The sequence below is a fragment of the Sesamum indicum genome, linkage group LG8 (assembly GCF_026168435.1).
Source record: "Sesamum indicum cultivar Baizhima isolate 11 linkage group LG8, ASM2616843v1, whole genome shotgun sequence".
NCBI classification, from domain to species: Eukaryota; Viridiplantae; Streptophyta; class Magnoliopsida; order Lamiales; family Pedaliaceae; genus Sesamum; species Sesamum indicum.
Genome location: NC_142664.1, coordinates 623,213 through 643,487, shown reverse-complemented (window position 1 = coordinate 643,487; position 20,275 = coordinate 623,213). Strand labels below are relative to the sequence as shown.

Here is a 20,275-nt window from a genome sequence, read left to right as displayed (position 1 = left end):
TTGCTGTGACCCTATTCATGATCAATCTCAAATTGCCCTCAAAAACAACCTTAGTTAATTATTCATACTACACAGGAAAATGCTATGCGACAGTAACTTTATCAACGTAATGTTATGGTTTGGGGAAGAAATAGGGAAGAAGAGAGACAGAAACATGCAGAGAAGGAGAAATACTGATTTGATTAATTTCTTGCCTCAGAGGTTCCCAATTCTTGGTATTTGTACAAGACCCAAATGAGCAACCTAGCTAACATAACAGAATCAATCTTTAATTGAATTACAAAGCAATATCCAAGAAGTGGTGCTGCTGCCATTGAAGGTTGCAGCAAGGTTGTTGAAGCAGGAAATCTGCTGGCCGTGTGATGATATAATCTTCAGCCATTGGATTGCACGTGGTCCCCTTGTCTAAACTACGTCGTTCTGGTGAGCTGGCTTTTCCCCGAAGTTGCTGAGACGGCTCTGATTATTTCTTCCTCCCCAGCTACATTCATAACACGTACAGTATGCGGAATTATGTTTTTCTTTCCCTTCCATATTTTAATAGAATTTGCCCTAAATTATCTACCGATAATGTAAACACCATTATCACTAGTAATACACCAAGAATCATCAGGATTCTCCACCACAAGAATCTGTCCAACTCAGCAAACATAAATCCCTCAACCTTCAAAGATTACAAAAGAGTGACTCCCCAGTATCCCAACTCAAGAAAACCAAGCGATTCAAGAAAACATTTATGATCTGAAAGATGCAATCTTGATAATCACAATGACCTGTTGATGAAGTTATTTGCTCTTGTGACGTCCCAAAGAGCCAACTGAAAGGATGTGCTTTTCTGAATTCTGATATAGGATGCGGTTATGAGCTTTGAAGGAAATGTATTAGTGGAAGGGCCTAAGGAGCGGAAGGAAGTGGAGAGGTTGGTGTGGTGAATTGAACAACTATGAAATGTGAGAGGAAATTGCCATTCAGATCGGCACATTTGCATTTTTTAGGTCAGCTGCTTTGTACAATATTCAGCTTAGGATTTGTGAATTGTGATGGTTCATGTAGGCCTGAATTCCCTCTATAGTTGCATAATGTCCTGCAGATGGATCAGGCTTATTGATCTGCATATTTTACAGTGACAATTCATACTGAAAGTAAGTTTAAAGGAAAATACTACTATTTTCCTGCAGCTACGAGTACAAGACATTTTGTATGGATATTTCAGCTATGATGCTTCATCATGTTGCTAAGTTAAGGTGAAAGAAGCGGTCCTTCGTATTTCACGTCATTTTACGAATCTTTGAAAGAGAAGGCAGCACTTGTTCCATGTCAGGGCGGTCATCTGGATTTGGGCTGGTGCAGGACAATGCTAAATGAAGAAGCCCTTCTAAAGCTTCTTGTTTCTCGGAATCATATGACTTGAAATGAGGATCCAAAACTTCATAGAGGCGGTTGATTCCCTGTTGAAGTGCTTGCTGGACAAGTTGTGATAATGTGATGGGCAATCCATCCTCGTCCATGAGTCCTGTTGGCCTCGTTTTTGTGATCAACTCCATCACTATGATGCCAAAGCTGAAGACATCCACCTTTGTTGTAACTTTCCTCATGTATGCAAATTCTGGCACATACAACAGCATACTTTTATAAGAAGTCTTGCATGAGAAAGCCACGTTCAATGAAAAAAGAACATGGAAGGAAGTAATCAACGAATGGAAGTGTTGTTTAATTTAAAATATCCATGTTTTCGTTCTGATAATACACAGACTATATATGGTGTATACTTCTATGTATAGTTTATCTGTAGTTTGCAGCAACAATGAAGCTGTCATCCTCCATACAGGAAAAAAATTGACGTTAAATATTGGTTGGCAATTCAAAGAAGCAATATTGATGGGTTCTAGTGAGAAGTAAAAATGTTACCTGGAGCCAAGTAGCCAATAGTTCCTTCGAATGCTGATGATGAGGAAATACTGGCTCCATCATCAAGATGAATACCAAGTATCCTTGCGGTGCCAAAATCACTTACGCGAGCTTCCAACTTACCATCCAAAAGAACGTTGGAAGGCTTCAAGTCACAGTGCACTATAGGAAAATCATAACCTGAGTGCAAGTACACCAACGCATTAGCTATGGAAATTAAAGCATCAACGCGCTCTGCTAATGACCAGCCGGGATGATCTGTATGCGGATCATGTATTATCTTGTCCAAGCTTCCATTCTCCATGAATTCCAGGACTAATGCTTTAAGGCTTCCGCTCTCCCAAGCATAACCTAGAACCTTGACCAGATTCTTGTGTCGTATTTGGCCCAAAGTATTGACTTCCCTGTAGAAGAATTTATCGGACTCTGCTGCAAACTGGTGCAAATTCAAGTTCTTTACAGCTATTTTCTTCCCATCTTCCAAGGTGCCCTTGTAGACAGTACTTAAAGTGCTCGACCCAATTATGTTATCCTGACTGAAGGAATTAGTAGCAGTTGCTATATCCTTAGCATCAAATCTTTTGAGGGTAATTGCTGAAGGGTACTCAACTTTTGGATTTCCAACCCTTCTGTTGCGCTTCTTGATTATTTGGCGCATGGCATAATATGCTGACAGCAGAATAATGGGTAGAAGAACACATACCAGTGCCAAAAGGATGGCCAGGGCTTTATTTGAGAAATGGTGGAAGCTCCTTCGATTGCTCTTCTCTTTGCAATGCTTCAAATAATTTGTTCCACAAAGAGCTGGATTTCCTTGTAAACTGCTTGCAGTCATATTCTTAAAAACCCCAGCCTCAGGAACATGACCTTCAAGCAAATTGAAAGAAAGATTGAGATATTTCAAGCTTGAGATGTTGGCAAAACTCTCTGGAATGCTGCCACTGAATTTGTTCTGAGACAAATCAACCATGGAGAGATACCTCATGCTTCCCAATGTTTCAGGAAGTGCACCATCTAACTGATTCCTTGACAGGTTCAAGCTCACCAGTTGATTAAGTCGAGGAAAATTTTCACCCGGAAGTTGACCAGAAATTCTGTTCCCAGACAGATCCAGGGAGATCAAATTTCTGCAGCCTCTTAGAGAAAGAGGAATGCTTCCTGATATATTATTATTAGACATGTCAATCCCCTGAACCATTTCCAGCATGCCTATTTCCTCTGGGATTGTCCCATCGAAGATATTATGTGAAACGTTGAGGTAGATCTGCATATTCTTCATAGCTGCAATCACTGATCCTGGAATGTATCCAGTAAAATGATTGTGTGAAAGATCTAAGGTTGTCAGTCGGAGAAGACGCTGTAAGCTTTTCGGAAAGGTCCCATTGAGCTTGTTGCCGCTGAGATCCAAATAAGAAAGTGATTCAAGTTCTGAGATAGCATCTGGAATTGGACCCACCAAGTTATTGTGCTGCAGCCGAAGTTCGGTTAATTGTTTCAGCTCAAAAAGTTCTTCAGGAATTACTCCATCCAGCTCGTTGTCATTCAGAGAAAGGCCTTCGAGAACTGTGAGTTTTGAAAGTTCCCGTGGAACTGGGCCTGAAAATCTATTTCCATGAATCTCCAAATATATCAGTCGACTAAGATTGCCAATCTCTTTTGGAATTGGTCCAGAAAATGAATTATCTCGAGCTCCTAGAATTCTGAGTTTAACCAGTTTCCCAATCTGTGGTTTCAGCATACCATTGAGATTGTTTTGACTTAAATCCAGCACTTCAAGTTCTGAGCAGTTAAAGAGGTCATCAGGAATGATCCCTGAGATTCTATTGTTCCCTAATGACATGTATGTGAGGCTAGATAATTGGCCAAACCCCTGAGGTATTTTCCCACTAATTCTGTTACTTGTCAAAGTTATGACAAGAAGACGTGTACAGTTGATAATACTAGATGGAATGGATCCCTCTAGGAGATTGTCACTTGCTGTCAGGTTCTTCAGATTATACAGCAATCCAATGTCAGTTGGAAGAGGTCCTGTGAATGAATTGAAGCCTATAGACAGGTAGGATAAGTTGCTCAATTGTGTTATACTCGAAGGAATCTCACCACTGAAATTATTCGAATGCAAAGTTAACACTTCAAGAGATCTCAAAGAGCCTATCTCAGATGAAATTGTACCCACCAACTCGTTCTCAGAGAGTCCCAGGTGGGTTAAGGATTTCAGCTGGAACAAAGAGTTTGGAATTGTGGAGCTCAGCTTGTTTTTGTACAGTCTTAAGGCTTCTAAGTTGACCAAATTGCCAAGTTCAGAGGGAATGCTACCAGTGAAATGATTGGTGAATATGTTCAAACGAACTAGCTTCCTACAATAACCCAGTTGAGGTGGGATTTCTCCAGAAAGCAAGTTCACATGCAACTGAAGAGTTTCTAAGTTGGATATGTTCCCAATTTCTGGAGGGACTTTTCCAGATAGCTGGTTTTCACTTAGATCAAGAGCCTGCAGTTCTTTCAATTTGCCAATGGAAGCAGGTACGGAGCCCTCTAACTTGTTACCGAACGCTACGAATAACTGAAGATTTACTAAATTACCAATATCTTGTGGAATTGTCCCTGTTAGATTATTGTTGATGAATCCAAGTTGTATTAATGCAGTACAGTTGCATAAACTCTCAGGGATGCTTCCATTAAAAAAATTATCCCCTAAGTCCATTGCCTGCAGAGTTTTCAGATTTCCAAGCTCTGCTGGAATAGAACCAGAAAGAGAGTTTGCATAAAGGATCAATTGGGTAAGCTGTGAGCAAGACCCCAACTGGGGAGGAATTCTTCCTGTGAATGAGTTTAGAGTTAAGTCAAGAACCTGAAGATAAGTAAGGTTTCCAAGGAATGGAGAAATCTCCCCCGCCAGCTGCTTGTCAACCAGAGAAACGGAAACGACATTTCCCGACAGAGGATCACACGCAATTCCAGACCAGTTGCAGTGATGGTTGGTGTCATTCCAATCCAGAAGGGCGCTGGAAGGGTCGTTGAAGATTGACTTCTTGAATGCTTTTAAAGCCTGAGCTTCAGCTTCCAGGCCTGGATCTGCAGCAAGAACTCCAAGCAGGAGAGTAGAGAGTATAAAGGCTGAAAATGTCAACCGTGGAGACTGAGACATGCTTGTTTTCTGTAATGATATTTGGGTGAGTACTAGATGGATGGATCTTATTCTTACATCAAGCATTCATATAGACAAGTTAGTGTGATACGGGAGCCTTCTCACTCATCTTGCTTCAGCTGAAATACAGCGACGACTGCGTAACAAAGTCAACCTTGTTCACTTCCCACTCTTTGAAGTTTGACAAGAATACTAAAACTAACATGTGAAACAGCTAAAATCATCATCAGTGTCATGCACTTAACCTAGGATTCTTACATGTATGAGAATCTTGAGGATCCAAACAAACTGGTTGCAATAAAATCAACCAATGTGAAAAGTTTCAACTTGTGGGCCGGGTGCACTTAATATTGTTTAGTCGTCATACTAATAGTAAGGTAGTCCACAGGGTTTCCACTGGCTATTTTCTTGATTTTGATAGTGCAAGTTGGGAGAAAATGGCGAAATGATAAGCTGGCGAAGTGGGGTTGACACGGATGAGGAATGACTCGTTGGAGTTTGGCTCATTGTAACCTCTAAAGCGTCAAAATACATTGTTTGTGCCTTTTGGGTGTGAATGTGTTTCCCCACCACCCGCCAAATTTACCACTGTAATACATACCTAATTTTACTGTTTTTCTCTTCCTAAATATTATTTAAGAAATATAGAAAATCAGAATTCTTTTAGGGTGGGGGAATACATAAAAGTGAATGACAGCTGTGGGATTTGAACCCACGCCCTTTCGGACCAGAGCCTAAATCTGGCGCCTTAGACCACTCGGCCAAACTGTCTGATGAATGCCAGGAAGAACTTTTTAGTATTTTAATTATTGTCCAGGATTTTGTGGCTGTATTTGGGATGCCATCGTTTCCTATGGTTTCACTGTAATAAGTACCTTATATCAAATTTAAAAAAAGATATACACTATGTTTGGTTTTATTTTTAACTTATTTTGGTGTGTTATGTGGAGATAGAGAAAGAAAACAAAAATAAATAAGTATGTGTTAGAGATAGTGTGTATGTTTGGATTTATTTTCGGAAATAATATAAAATAAGTATGGTATGTTTGGTGTTGTTTAGTGGGAGACAAAAATCACTGATCATTGTCAAATCATATCTCTTTTATATATATTATATATATGGATGAGTATATATATAATTTTTTTAGTTGTAGGGCATATAATTAGTATAGACTTATTTTGACCAAAAACAAATGAGACACTATTTCAAAACATCATCAAAACTTACAAAATAAATTAAGTCAAACATTGTCTATGTTTTAGCCCATTTTCGAAATAAAAACAAACACTACGATAATGTTCATAGCATAACAAACCACAGGGACCACTTTTTGCAAAAGAAAATGTATAAGCAAAATAGTACTTAGAAGCCAACTACTATTTCAAATTTTGGTAGGGGATGATGGTTCAAATGATACCATCACAACAACAGTCTTGCTTCCAAATATTTAGATCATTTCTTGAGAACTTCGCACTGTTCAACAATGTCAAATGAATGACATATAAAGATAGTTTTTCTCTTTATAACACCAACTATGTGAAACTTTCTTAAAAGGAAATTTTCACACTATATATATGTAACACCAGTTCTCTCCTTTACTTCCCAACACTAATCCCTAAGTTCTAATCTCCCATTAATTATCAGTCATGACCAACTCTTGTCTTCCTCTTTCCATTCTTGTCTTTCTTCTCCCTATCTTGCTCATCTTCTCAGGTACTTATCTTCCATCTTCTGCATATTGATTCAGGAAAGCTCTAAAACTTACAGTAGATTTTGTTAGTTATGTTGTCGCGAACTCCTGTCTCAGCACAGTCTTTAGAACAATTAAATTCGTAATCATTATGAGTGATGCTATTCATTTTGATTGTGCAACAGGTGGGATTCTGATCCCTGTAAATGGACAGGCACCTGGTCAGGTAAGTTTGAACTTTGAACCTATCATCCCAGAGTTGGCAACACATGTATCATAAGAAACGTACATAATAACATGGAAATAATATTCTTTTCCCTTGCATTGCAGGGAGCGTGGTGCATATCTCAGCCAGCGGCCTCAGAGCAGGCACTGATGGAGAATATAAACTTTGCATGCAAGATGGTGGATTGTAGCACGATCCAACCAGGAGGGCTCTGCTATTACCCCGCCACTCTGGCTAATCATGCCTCAGTTGTCATGAATCTCTACTTCCAGAAACTGGGCAGGCACTCCTGGAATTGTGACTTCAACAAAACTGGAATCATTGTGGTCACAGATCCTAGTAAGCATTTTATTCCCTCTGTTTCTTTATTGCTCCTCAGACTTTGTTTGCCTGTTGGTAAATGTTTTCGTTTTATTGTTTATTGTTGTGAAGGTCATGGGGATTGCAAGTACCAATATGCTAAGTACTAGGTGCCATGCAGATGTGGAACGGCACGTTCTTGATGGCTTGGGATTCAATAACTTGTGATTGATGTTCCGTTTCTGAATTTTTCATGAGTTGTAATGTTCTAACAGAATTCTGGTTAAGGTGTTAGTTTTAAACCGAAACCTGCTTTTTATTGTTTTGCCAGAAAGTCAGTTCTGTTCACGCAACGTGCTCCTGTGCTCATACCATTTCCATGTACAACAGTGAAACTGGGATGGTTGAGAAACTGCCGAACACAGGAACTTTCTTGATTTGCATGGTCATTCACGTTTTCAATTTCACCATTTTCTGAGACTTAAAAACCTTAAGAAGAGTATGAAGATGAAAAAAGAACTAACAGAAGATTCCTCGGCAAGTAGATTCATGGATTTTACGCGAGTTTTAAAAGGGAGAAAAAAAAGGAATTTGTACAGAATGTAGAGAAAAAAAAACATGAAAATAGAAAAGGAACTGATATAACAAATACATAAACTATAAAATCTAGATTTATAGGTGGCGGTAGTACAACAGCAGGACAATCATCCAACATTAACAGCGGCTGTAGTGATACAGACAATATACCAGGTAGAAGTTGGATTTACTGCAGCATAAATAGACATGATTTAACCTATTACACATTAACTATTAACTAGATTAATTAGTACGAGGGAAATATTACATTCATTGTACTCACCCACAAATGAGGACAGTCTTCGGCTGAAATATTTAGGCAACAGGGGCAGACTTGATACATTGCAAGAATCTCATAGCTGGTCTGGGCAATTGAAATGAGTTTGAGATTACCCTTTCGAGTTCCCAACTTCCAGCTTCTGCACTTCTACCCTGAGAGACTTTAGATACCGAACAGCTTCATCGAGAACAGCCACAGTACTCATCCTATTGGCGCCAGGAACAATTCCTCTCAATGCTTTCACCATCTTCCTCATTCTCTGCCGCTTCTTTTCACTGCCACGACTGCCAGAAGACTTCCTTACAAACGGCCTGCTCTTTTTTGACGGCGACTCATAATTGGAGCACGAATCTGGAGAATTGCACTCGTAAACTGCACCTGTTCGTGCTGTGCTCACCTCATCATCGTCACATTCTTCATTTTCTTCATATTCTGTACTCAGAAGGGCATCGATATCATCAGAATCTTCTTTGGATGAAGATGCAACTTTTCTCTCATCATTTGAGTCCTTTTGTTCAACATTGTCCCGTAACATAGATGTATCAACGCCAAGGCCAGGGCAAAAGAATTTCGAGTTTATTTCAGGATGGAACATGATTTGGCTTCTATTATTAGTTTGGTCAAAGATAATAAAGTTTCTAGGGCAGGCATCAGAAGGTTGGATATCAACATTAGAGAATGGCATAAGAGGTTTAACCCCAGGTGGCACAAAACCATTAAAGGCAGATGCCATAGGAGGATTTTGCATGTAGTAGCCCACTTGATCACAAAGAGGAAGCATTGGCTTTCTGGGAAAGTATGGTTGGTCACTATGCATGAGAGCGTGGGTTTATGAAACAAGCTTCTGAAAAAGGTAACTGTCCAATTTCAAGTGAGGTGCAAATTTTAGGAGAAGGAAATAATTAGCAAGAGATTTTTGATACACCTATGGCGTATCCATCATGGCTGAAGAGAGGAGACAAGTCTTATCTATAGTTTGTGTTCAGTACTTCATCAGTACACCCAACCAGAGCACAAAACCGTCAATCCCAATATCCAGACACGTTCAGTTAACAAGACTACGTAACAGGTTTAAGCAACTGACGGAAATACTCAGCCTGCGAACAAAAGATATCCGGATAACTAGCTTAGAATTTTGAAAAGTAACAGGATCAAAGAGACAGAAGTCGCAGAGCATGGCAGCAGATTCAGTAATGCGTATAATTCATGATATACAATTACAAATTGGTCTCTCGACAGAACAACACAAGTTAATTATGTTCATTATAGTGTCTGAGGAATGCAAAGGCAATAATGCAAACATTGTATAAAACAATAAAGAACTCACCTGACGAACTTGCATCAATTGGTAAAAAGCAATGCTCCCAACATTCATGTTAATTTTTCCAAGTTCTTTCACTTTCTGATATTTCTTTCGTGCAACTGCAATGCGCATTCTCACTCCTCCCACCAAAATTAAGTATGGCCAGTATACAAATCAACTGATAAGCGACAGATTGTCAAAATTGACCTACAAAAGTTCAAACTCAAAAAAAGTTATTGGTGTCCAAAGAATCCTTCAACGAGAAACAGGATAAAAACTTATTCTGTGACATACTAATTACTAGAGAAGAAAAAAGAAAATTTAGATACAAGAATACGTGATTGATAACCAAGTATTTTTTCATTCAACTCATATTAGGAGCTTTTAGGTTTAGTCTAAATGTACAGAAGTTCACAGGAATTCAGCTGACTCGTCCTTCTGAAAATCCAAATTCAGATATATGTTGCTAAAAAAACAAATGTTTCCATAAGAACAAGACTTTCCCCCATGAAACTGTATAGATGTAATATAAACAAATATTGGTATATAATATGCACATCATAGCACTTGCGGTCTTTGAAGACTAGGGTGTGCAAATGTTGTCCAATGTTCGAACAACCACAAACTAAGTAATCAGCTCAACAGGACAGGGGAGGACGCCAACTCACCAAATGAAATCAGATTACAGAATGACGAGGAAAAACACAACCAATCGCACGCACTTCCCAAAATAGTTTGGAGATCCCCACGGCATGTTGATCCACTTCTTCAGCTCCAAGTGATAAAAATTTCAACCGAAACCTTCACTGTATAAAGCAGACATATTAATGCAAATTCAATAGAATCAGTATAGCACCTAACTGAAGATTTTTCAGAGAACCAAGAGAAACAAAATTCTACTGCTCATGGAATGGCCTTAAAATGAATTCAATTTTTGCAGGTGGTGACTTCACATACACACTATGAAGACACTTCAAACTTTCCAGGTGTGTTGATAAGTTTTTATAGGTACGCCTAGAAGCTTTATAAGACTTGGTAGCATATTTAGAACAACACTGAAACTCATAAAATCAAAAACGAAACAGCAAATTGTCCAAATAACATCTGCAAAAGATCCATAGGCAAAGCACAATCAACTGAAAGGCCAAATCTTTACTAGATTTTGCATGCCGCAACAATTAAATAATAGTGATACTCTAAAACCAAATCTACTACACATAAAATAAAATACTTAATCTCTACCCTGGAACACCTATGAATCCGTGTACCAATAAAGTACACCCACACTTATAACACATGGAAAGAAAAAAAGTAGCAAGAATTAGAGATCAGGAATAAATAAACTTCAAAAACAAACCCAAAATAGATATACCCACATAAAACCACAGAATAATACAGACATCCCAGATTCATCAACACGTCATATGCATGTTAACAAGAAAAAAAAACAAAAATGAAGAAATCAGAGAACAAAACTCTTGAAAAGGAAAAAGAAAACACACACACACACACACAAGAAAAAAAAAAAGAGAACAACCTTTCAAGAAAACTGAAGAAATCAAAGCAATTCTTGCACCAGAAAGAGTAAAAGAATTCTTGAAAAAGAAAGAATAAAGGTGTAGAGAATTCACTTGAAAAGAGCGAAGGTTGAAGATTAATACCCAAGAAGAAGAGAAAGAAATCAAAGCCCAGAACAATAAAGGATTCCTGAGAAACTAATCAAAGCTCCAAGCCAAGACGGATGATTATTTGTTGTTGAGAGAAAGAAAAGTATAGAGTGAGTTTATTTAATGTAGGAAGGAAATGGGGGGGGGGGGGTGTATGGGGATGTGTGAGAAGAGTGGGGAGTCAAAGTAGAGGGAATGAGGAGCGTCGGATTGAGGAAAGGGGGGCGGGTTTCCGTGCAATGCGGATGGGTTGGTGGCCGTAGGATGAGAGAGCACGCGTGAAGAGAAAAAGGTAGGCCTCCACGAGGTTTGACAAAATGCGTATCTATTATCGGAATTCGTAAAAACATAATGTGAATGTAAATGTCATCATCCCTTTTCACATTTTTTTTTTTTACTTCACTTTTATTACCTTTTTTACCCCTTCCCCTTCTCCTTCTAATTATATATTATTATTCACATATACGTAAATAATTATTTTAAATACGAGTTTGAGGTCATTTTTCAATTACATTATATTCCATTTATTCTAGTATTTACAGTAGCGAGTGAATACTCATATGTGTATTTTATTATTATATTTGTGGGAAAAATGCAATTTATTCTATTGATATGAAAAATTAGTAAAAAGTGAAAAATAAAATAATAAATTATCTTCTTTATTTAAAAAAAAAAGATAAATTATCTTTCATTTAAATCATAACAGGGAGATAATTTGCTTCATTTTTCAAAACACATGAGATAATTTGTGGATTATTTCACATATGAGTAAATCGCATTTAATTCTTATATTCAATATTATGTAAATTTCAAATGTATTAAATTTAAATTTATTTATAAAACTTTAATATTAATTTAAGAGATGGTTGGTGGAGAAACGTATTAACTAATAAGCAAGAATGGAGTAGTAAAATTGAAAGCAGAAAAAGGGTTCCCGAGGTAGAGGCAGGCAGGCAATGACCCTGAATTGGTGCAACCAGCCCCACTGCTCTTCTCTCTTCTCCCAACCTAATTTTATTTAATTTAAATAGATAGATAGATAAAATTACAATGTCAAACATATTATCCTTAAATTCTGCACCGTCCAATGCGATGCTTATTTGCACATTTATATATATTAACAACATTGTAGTTAACATGCGCGTCTATTTAAAATTTGGTGCTTCTGAATTATTACTATTTTATCGGAACCATAACTCCCAACATCTAAATTAATTCTGAATTGCGTTATTTAATTTTTGCGTCTCATCAACTCGTCGTTATTTAAATACGGCATCATTACACTATTCTTTTTTTAGATATTCATTTTTATTTAAATTTTTTTATTGATATCAATAAATTTAATAATTTTTTGACTAATTAATGAATTTGTTTGTTAATAGAAATAAATATCGAAGTATATAAATCAGAAAAATTAAATATAATTACATCAAATTTGAAAAGATGATGGTATAATTATTCCTTAAATTATAAAAAATAGAAAAGATGATTAAGAAAATAATTATATGGATAATTAGGAGAAGGAAAGAGAAAGGGAAGGGGAAAGATGGTTTTGATATGAAGTGTGAATCATTTCTATACTGCTGAAATGTTGAAATTTGGGTCACGCGGGTACTACATTTTCTACCAGGTGATAATTTTATGCCTTGCTAAAAAGTCAATCACCAATCAAGCTGGTCGCTGTCAAATCCAGCAATTATTTACAATTTTCTCCATGGAAAGAATAAATGGATAAAACCCATTTAATGTAATATATATGGATCAAAATATTCTTTAGCGCCCTATTTGGATGGAGAGTTTCAAATGATTGTATATTTGGAATTTATTAAATATAATTCAATGATTTGGTGCGGTGGATTTGAAATTCTAAGTTCCAAATACTTGCATCCAAACACAACCTGGACAAAACATGCTGTAGCATTAATTGACCAATTGAAAAGATTTCAACTGGGGGACCAGGGAATTAAAATTCGGGTTAAACAACTAATAAAATAATACAAACCCTGAATTTCTTTATTAGTAAAACAAAAAGGAAATAGGGTTTTGAAATGGGGGATTTTGGCCTGATATCAGCTTTGATGCGCATGCTAAAAGGCACGCCTCTGTTTTGACAGCGCCAACCCAAATGAGATAGAGATGAGATGAGATGACACCGTCTCCTCTCCTCTCCTCTCTCCTGTTGTTTGTATGACCAAAAACATCACCCACCTCTTTCTCTCTTTCCTTCCTTTCACGTGTGACTGCAAAATTACTTTTATCTCCAATAATTACACCCTTATTATTTCATTTTTCTCTATTCATTACCTCACCACCTCTTCTACTTTTTATCACTTAACACACAAACATCAACAAAATAGGCCAACAATCTAACAGCTCTAATGTATTAACTCTCACCACTTTTTGCGTCGAGAGTTTGGAGTAGGATTGCTATGTACAAGAGCCAAAGCTATCAGCTTAAGGGCAAAGTCAACCTGTGGCCGGGTGTCCTTTTAAATAGTGCCTTTGAGCGTCATCTCGTCTTCGTGAGATTAGATTAAGCCGCTTGCCCTTTATTTGCCATGTCGAGTTCCGTGTTTCTTTTTGCAGTTGGCTGTTCTGGCAATTCCAGGTCCGTGCAAAGCAGCATTTCATACCGGGCTTGCTCTTGAGACCTGCATTCATTAAGGCTCAAACTGCCTGAGTTGTAAAAAAAAATAAAAACAGAGTATGAAGTTTGTAAGGTTTCAGTAGGATTTCAATTCAAGTCCAGAAATGCAAGAAGCATTAGAACCTGAGTCTGCACACTCGTTGTAGCCGTCCAATGCTCTGGATGGGCTGCAACTGAATGGTCTCGGATAAAGGCTATTGTTCTGGACTCTTGCCGTCTGTTAATCACAAGTGGAGGCGGTAATTCTCTCATCACCAGTAGGACAAAGGCTGAGGGCACTGATGAACCTGGAATAATTCATTATATTAAGGAAATTTGTTACGTGTCATTTTAAGGACTTTTTCGTTTATACTCCGAAATTGGTTTCTCTTTACGGGAAATGGATTTCAAAATTATGTTCCTGGCATTCTTCTGAGAATGTCTACAAACCATGTAAGAGAAGTAACTGTTTGCACTGGAACTGTAAACTACCAGAAATTTAAACCTCAGCTTTTCTTCATTAAAGCACAATATATACATCCAGTTAACTGTAAACTCTCGGGAGATATGATCTTGCCCTTAATAACATTCCCTAATTATTGGTAGGCAGATACAGTTACAAGCTAGCATAGCTTATTTAACAGTTGTAAAGACGTAAATTAAATGAAGGTTCCAAGTTTGTGGTAAATATAGAATGGAAAGTTGAAACAAATACCTATGAAATAATACAACACCAGTAGAAGAGAGGTATAGACACCATCTATCTGTTGTTCATGCCAGTGATAGAACAGCTGCGGGTGTGGAAATAGTTAGACTTAGAAAACTATTTACTGGAAACAGAAATTGAAGAAAGCATGTAACAAAAAGAGCAAGAGAGCCTACAGGTATATTTGTTGCTATAGCTACACATGCACTTGATGTAAAACATATCACAGATACGATGGCCAAACCAGCCACCTGTACAAAGATTGGGTATGATAAAAATAGTTTTCGTGAGAACAAGAAAAAAGTTATCAGTAACTCGTCAGAAAGAAAGGATCAAGTAAATAAACTGGTTCCAGAGCACCATATTCATCCAGGAAAGGTGATGTTATCTATTGAACATGAGGACTTTCAAATGGATTAAAGACAATCCAGACAACGTCAACAACAAAACATGTAATTCATTACTTTCAAAACCATAGTAATACAACAGGCGGTAGAACTGAGTAACTACCTTCCACATTTCTGTTGAAGCCCGCTCAGATCTCACTTTTCTCATTTTCAAGAACAATAATAGTCCTGAAATCAAAAAGGATTGCTAAATATAAAATTCAATTTTTAATAGAAGAGACTAATAGATATGTGGGAGAAGCTTAAAAATAATAACAGTAACTTAATCCTGCGTGTTCCAGTAGTTCGCATTGTGAAAGTTTACATTACTGCTAAAATTGACAGAAGGCACAACGAAAAGATCTAGAGGTTGGTTGTAGAGGTGCCCACCATAGCATGCCAAGGCTCCTCCCAGTAAGAGAACTGTTATGGCAATCAGATCTACATATACCTGCGCATTGGTAACAAATAGCGATTTGTTGGTTGATAATCACCACCACCCACACAGAGTCTACAGACACACAGAGTTCTTAGACATAATCTTTTTCAAATCCTAGAATAATAATAATAGTAAAAAAAATTATAGCAGGTTCAGTTGGCAGTTAAACGTCAGCAGTTTAATCAAATCATCCATAGCAAATGAGTATGCAAGAAGGGGATGCAAACAACTTATACCATCTGAAATCAAAAACCCCTCTTTCTGGATGACTTAACAGTTCTAGAAAAGAGTTATCAGTAACTCATCAGAAAGAAAGGGAGAAATAGTTTTGAATTAAATGCATTCAGAGAACTATAACCGGGAAGCAATGTAATAGGTTTCAACATGAAAAGTATTAGAATCAAAGAGAAGCAAAAAGCCAAGGAACATGCCTGAGCAACAACTGCAGAGTCAATAGGATTCTTTCCCATCCCAATCCATATCAGTACTGAAGATGCTACCATTATTGCAAAAACTAAGACAGCAACCTGGTTAAAGTTTCTCTGTCAGATTAAAACAAGTGAATGCTCATGCTATAAAAGTTTAAAGGGAATGACTGTTGCCAAAGAACTAGAAAATGCCTTAATACCAAAATCACAACTTTTTGACGGCTTCCTATGCGAATTGACACAAAGGAGAAACATTTCCGGATACTATTGGTGTTAGAATCAGATATATTTGTCGTCTCCAGCAGGGCTTCTTGAGAGCTGCAGTATTCATCTTCATCATCATCATTTGATTGATGACATAAGTCAACCCTGCAAACCATCAGTTCCAGTTGTGGCTTTATCTTCTCATATTGAAAGAGTGAACTTGTTTAGCTTCAGCGTTAAAGACAAATTAGACTTCTGAAACTGTTTCCTTAGTGACTTTCGGAAATAACTCAAAAAGGTAGAGGCACAAACCACTAAAGGACAACTCTATGTGACATGAGGAGGCAAATGTCCATGTAAAAGCTTTTATGTTTCTATTGTATAATATTCCTCACCTTTTGGTTGGTGATAATACATTGAAAACTGTTGGAAGATGTAAATCCAGAAAGTTAGTCAAGTACTGAGAATAAATTTACATGTGAAGAATTTTTTTCTCTTTCAGAGTTTATGATTGTTGCACGACTTCCATTACATGTACTCCAGTTATTCCACTTAAATATTCAGTGACACAGTAACAAATCATGGTTGCTATAAGTACATGCTTACACCAAAACAACTTGAAACCATCAACCTCAACATAGTATATTGCAATAGTATATTCAAAAACAATAAACATGTAAAATTTTATTTGGAATAAGCCTAAAATTCTTTTTATACTGCATGATTCAAATATGTGAATGAAAATGCCAGATTATGTCTAATGTGGATGTTATTAAATGAGTCTCCGAAAACTGTGGAACCATAAGATTTATGGAGAAAAAAGCAAGTGACAAATGGAACTCTTAATTAAAAAGATGACTTACCAAAATGACAAGAGTAGAAGAAATGCTGCAACAAACAGAATTTTGGGGAAAGCTGCAAACAAATAATATCTCCGGATTCAGGATCTTGTACAAAGATCAGGGACATGAAAATTTTATAAGCATAGAATAAGCTTGTAATTTGCATACCCATGACAATGAAACCACACGAGTGTGACCAGCAAACCCAACCCTTACAAGCAGCAACAAGAGTTAACACAAAATAAAGGAAATAACCTGCCAGTGAAATTTTTAATCCAGTGAGTCGGTGAAAGTGCAAAACAGGAAGATTATTGGTTTATCGTATCGACAAATAAAGAATATCATGGAGAGCAGCTTCAGACAGGGTTCACCAACAACTTATTACAATAACAGAAGTGCAGATTCTGATCGTGCAATTCTTATTGTTTTAATGGTTGTAGGTCATCAAAGAAAAACACACCTGTGGCGCACAGTATATATGAACTATGTGAATAAATGAGAGATGATCCATGGGAATATTCTGCCTTACAGCTCGAAGACTAAGAATAAGAAAGAGATCATTAAAGAATTTACATGATGAATCTCAAGAAACGTAACCTCAGAGAGGACATAAATTAAGTAAATCACCAAATATAACAGTGCCCACATTTTGAAGTATTAAGACTAGTTGAAAAACGTCTCTGCATGGACAAGTACCTAGCTTGCATAAGATTTCGGAGATTAGATACTGGTTTCATCACAAGCAACACCATGCAGAGAGTAAGCATTACAATGTTTCATGCTCAAAAGCTTGGCTGTCTTAATCAAAGAAAGAAGGTTATAAAAATTCTTTGTTCTCACTAGTAACTTCAGATATTGCTTCTAAAGCACTAGTGTACCTCTAGTGTTCTATCATGCCAAATATTAGCTGCTTCCTAGAAAAGCCGCATTCCATGTTGACCATAATAATACAACTTTTATCAAAACACTGAAAGTTCCTAGGTATTAGGTTGAACTACTTCTCCTAAAGTGAATAACTCAAGAAGTAAGTTAGTCAGCCTTAATTGATCACTATATACATTTACCAAGGGAAACCAGACTAAATTGCCACAAGAGGAGATTTAAGGCAGACCTCAAATCTTTAAGAACACCAATATTGAAACAGAGACAGCCCCATTTGGCATGCCAATAGTTTTATTTGAAAAAGACCATTCCTATAAGAATACAAGCTTGCAAGCATGCTGGCATGTACACTATACAAGAAATCGCATCAGCTGAAAGGATCAGTAAGAATGATAGTAACTGTATGGTAGTATTTCTCACCCAAGTTAGAAGATCCAATCATTAGATGAAAGACCTGTAATTGAAAGCAACTTTATCAGATTAAGATTCAAATATAATGAGAACACAAGCCGCTAAGTAGCTCGGCCTATGGCCAATTTCTAACATACATATCCCAAAAGAAAGAAAAAGAAAATGAAATATTCAGCACCCAATTACTCCAGCAGTGTCCAGTGCTGAATCATTGTATTACGGAAATAAGATGCCATCATATAAATAATATGAATGAAATAACGCCTACCTTTTGTCTGGTCCAGCCAAGCAGCAAATTTCTTGAGTGGATCCTTATCAACTGGTAAATAGAAAACGGAAAGTCCAGTAAGAAAACTTTCCAGGTTGTAGTTTCTTGATGCAGAACAAACTATGATGAATATATCATCCCAATACTTCAGCTTTACAAGCCTCGTTAATGCTTTACAACTTCATTTCACATGCAATACAACTACCACCAATGGAAACAACAATTACACAATTTGCATATTGATTATGTTAGCAGACATTTTTCTGCAGCAGAACCCCATGCCTCTTCATTTCACCATCATTGTCACTAAACCTCAGTCGCACTCCAGTTTGGTTACCAATGCTTCATCTCATTCTTCAAATTTCATACCGTAATGACAATTAAATTACCCTAAAGATTCAATAAGAAGATTTAAAAGTCAAGAAAATGCAGAAAACTTTAATTCCTGCTCTGTAGCCAAGCGGAAACAACACAAAACAAGCAAAACTGGAAAACCAACCTCACAAGGTAAAAACCCAACATAACATTCACTCTATGAAGTATGAACGGTTTTCCAATGCAAGCAAGATTGTCAATGAAAACCAAGAAAACCCAAGAAACATCAAAACAGTTCATATCCTGAAAATAATGCCTGCACTACATCCATCAATCGCCCATAGAATAATATCGACAAAAAAAACCAAAAACGAAAATCAGAAAAAGAAGCAAGAATCACCTGATAAAAAGCAATAAATGCAATCACAGCATCAACACAAGCCAAACCCACATTTACTCCGACCACCGCCTCTGGATAGCAACTCCCTTCTCTCAATTCCAACATCTTTTTTTCCCTTCCACACGACTCACGCAAGCACGCACTCTCACCGTCCGCGTAGGCGTGTGTGTATCAGAAATAACATCAAGAAAAAGACCAATGCAAGAGACAAAGATGTGGGGTGTTGAATATGCGAACAAGCATACAGCATATGTAAATGAAGTCCTTTTCTCCTCGTTGCGAACTCCGGAGCGTCAAGTATCAAGAAGTAATATATACATCTTTTTCATTCTTTTCCGATAGTATCTTTCGATTCCTCTAGTCTACAGATCCGCTAGTAAATCCCCCAAACCCCACCACCCGTCCACCTCCACACACACACACACATATATATATATCTCCCTCTACTCTCTTTCTCTCTCTACAGATACACACACATAATACAGTCAGAAATGGATCTCTCGCTGTAAAATGCAATTGTGTTGGTGTTAATGGTGGAGATGGATAGAATAAAGTATAGTATTAGAGATTGACCATAAGAAAGAGTCGTTGGGAAAAAGGGCAATGGCCGTTTAGCCTTTACTACTACTGTTTAAGAATTAAGACACGCGTCTCCCTTTTAATTTCTCATTAACCTTTTCTTTATCTAAATTAGGAAAGCCACTAAAATAAATAAATAATATGTCAATCCTCTTCTTTTGAATTAAATTTTTTATAATATATTTTAAAGTATAAAAATACACACATAAATAATATGTCATGACGATTAATTATTTAAAATTAAATAAATATTTTGACTCGTAATCCACATTAAAAGATGTCCTATATGTCAATATAGGAAATTAGTTTCTTTATACAATTTACTAAGTTAATCATTAATTCTTTGATTATTTCTTTTTAATTTTATTGTGTATATGTGTTCCAATTCTTCTTACTGTACAGGTTATAATTTTTCAAAAAATTTGTATTCACCATCACAAAAACATAAATATTATACAGAGAATGAGTGTTGTTTTCTTTTATATATATTCTTCTTTTAGATATTATTGCTGCATAACTAATTAAACTATTTTTTTCCCCTTCTGGATAAAGAAATGAAGCCCAGCCCACAGTCCAGATGTTTAGGGCTGATTTGGTGTAATATTTTTTGCTTCATGAATTATTATTTAGCTACGCTAGAAAAAAAAATTATTGCTGCTTACAATTTAATTGGTTATAGATTAAACTGAT

The 20,275-nt window shown here is 36.8% G+C and overlaps 4 protein-coding genes and 1 non-coding gene across 6 annotated transcripts; 1 reads left to right on the top strand and 4 right to left on the bottom strand.

The window, feature by feature from the left end:
* Positions 1-1,021: 1,021 nt before the first annotated feature.
* On the bottom strand, positions 1,022-5,365 carry FLS2 (Leucine-rich receptor-like protein kinase family protein). The gene is made up of 2 exons (XM_011086964.3): positions 1,909-5,365; positions 1,022-1,606 (listed from the first exon to the last, which is right to left on the bottom strand). The coding sequence occupies exons 1-2, from the start codon at positions 5,120-5,122 to the stop codon at positions 1,269-1,271; spliced, it is 3,552 nt and encodes a 1,183-aa protein (XP_011085266.1). The 5' UTR covers positions 5,123-5,365; the 3' UTR covers positions 1,022-1,268.
* A 382-nt stretch (positions 5,366-5,747) lies between these two features.
* TRNAL-UAG (transfer RNA leucine (anticodon UAG)) lies at positions 5,748-5,827 on the bottom strand. The gene has a single exon. It is a non-coding gene; the product is annotated as a tRNA-Leu (tRNA).
* Positions 5,828-6,577: 750 nt separating this feature from the next.
* Positions 6,578-7,729, top strand: LOC105167306 (glucan endo-1,3-beta-D-glucosidase). The gene is made up of 4 exons (XM_011086963.3): positions 6,578-6,770; positions 6,933-6,973; positions 7,078-7,312; positions 7,406-7,729. The coding sequence occupies exons 1-4, from the start codon at positions 6,704-6,706 to the stop codon at positions 7,441-7,443; spliced, it is 381 nt and encodes a 126-aa protein (XP_011085265.1). The 5' UTR covers positions 6,578-6,703; the 3' UTR covers positions 7,444-7,729.
* Positions 7,730-7,910: 181 nt separating this feature from the next.
* On the bottom strand, positions 7,911-11,252 carry LOC105167304 (transcription factor bHLH144). Its single transcript, XM_011086960.3, has 4 exons — positions 11,094-11,252; positions 10,101-10,238; positions 9,457-9,639; positions 7,911-9,226 (listed from the first exon to the last, which is right to left on the bottom strand). The coding sequence occupies exon 4, from the start codon at positions 8,944-8,946 to the stop codon at positions 8,239-8,241; it is 708 nt and encodes a 235-aa protein (XP_011085262.1). The 5' UTR covers positions 8,947-9,226; positions 9,457-9,639; positions 10,101-10,238; positions 11,094-11,252; the 3' UTR covers positions 7,911-8,238.
* A 1,746-nt stretch (positions 11,253-12,998) lies between these two features.
* Positions 12,999-19,611, bottom strand: LOC105167303 (tobamovirus multiplication protein 1). Of its 2 annotated transcripts, XM_011086958.3 has the most exons (13): positions 19,007-19,609; positions 18,292-18,342; positions 18,033-18,066; positions 16,899-16,985; positions 16,752-16,803; positions 15,885-16,053; positions 15,688-15,783; positions 15,208-15,268; positions 14,942-15,006; positions 14,608-14,682; positions 14,441-14,516; positions 13,870-14,033; positions 12,999-13,750 (listed from the first exon to the last, which is right to left on the bottom strand). In XM_011086958.3, exons 1-13 carry the CDS (start codon positions 19,109-19,111, stop codon positions 13,727-13,729), a joined length of 1,059 nt encoding a protein of 352 aa, XP_011085260.1. In that variant the 5' UTR covers positions 19,112-19,609; the 3' UTR covers positions 12,999-13,726. The 2 variants fall into 2 exon arrangements, with proteins under 2 accessions (XP_011085260.1, XP_011085261.1); XM_011086959.3 differs by lacking the exon at positions 14,608-14,682 and having other exon boundaries at positions 19,007-19,611.
* Between the last annotated feature and the right edge of the window lie 664 nt (positions 19,612-20,275).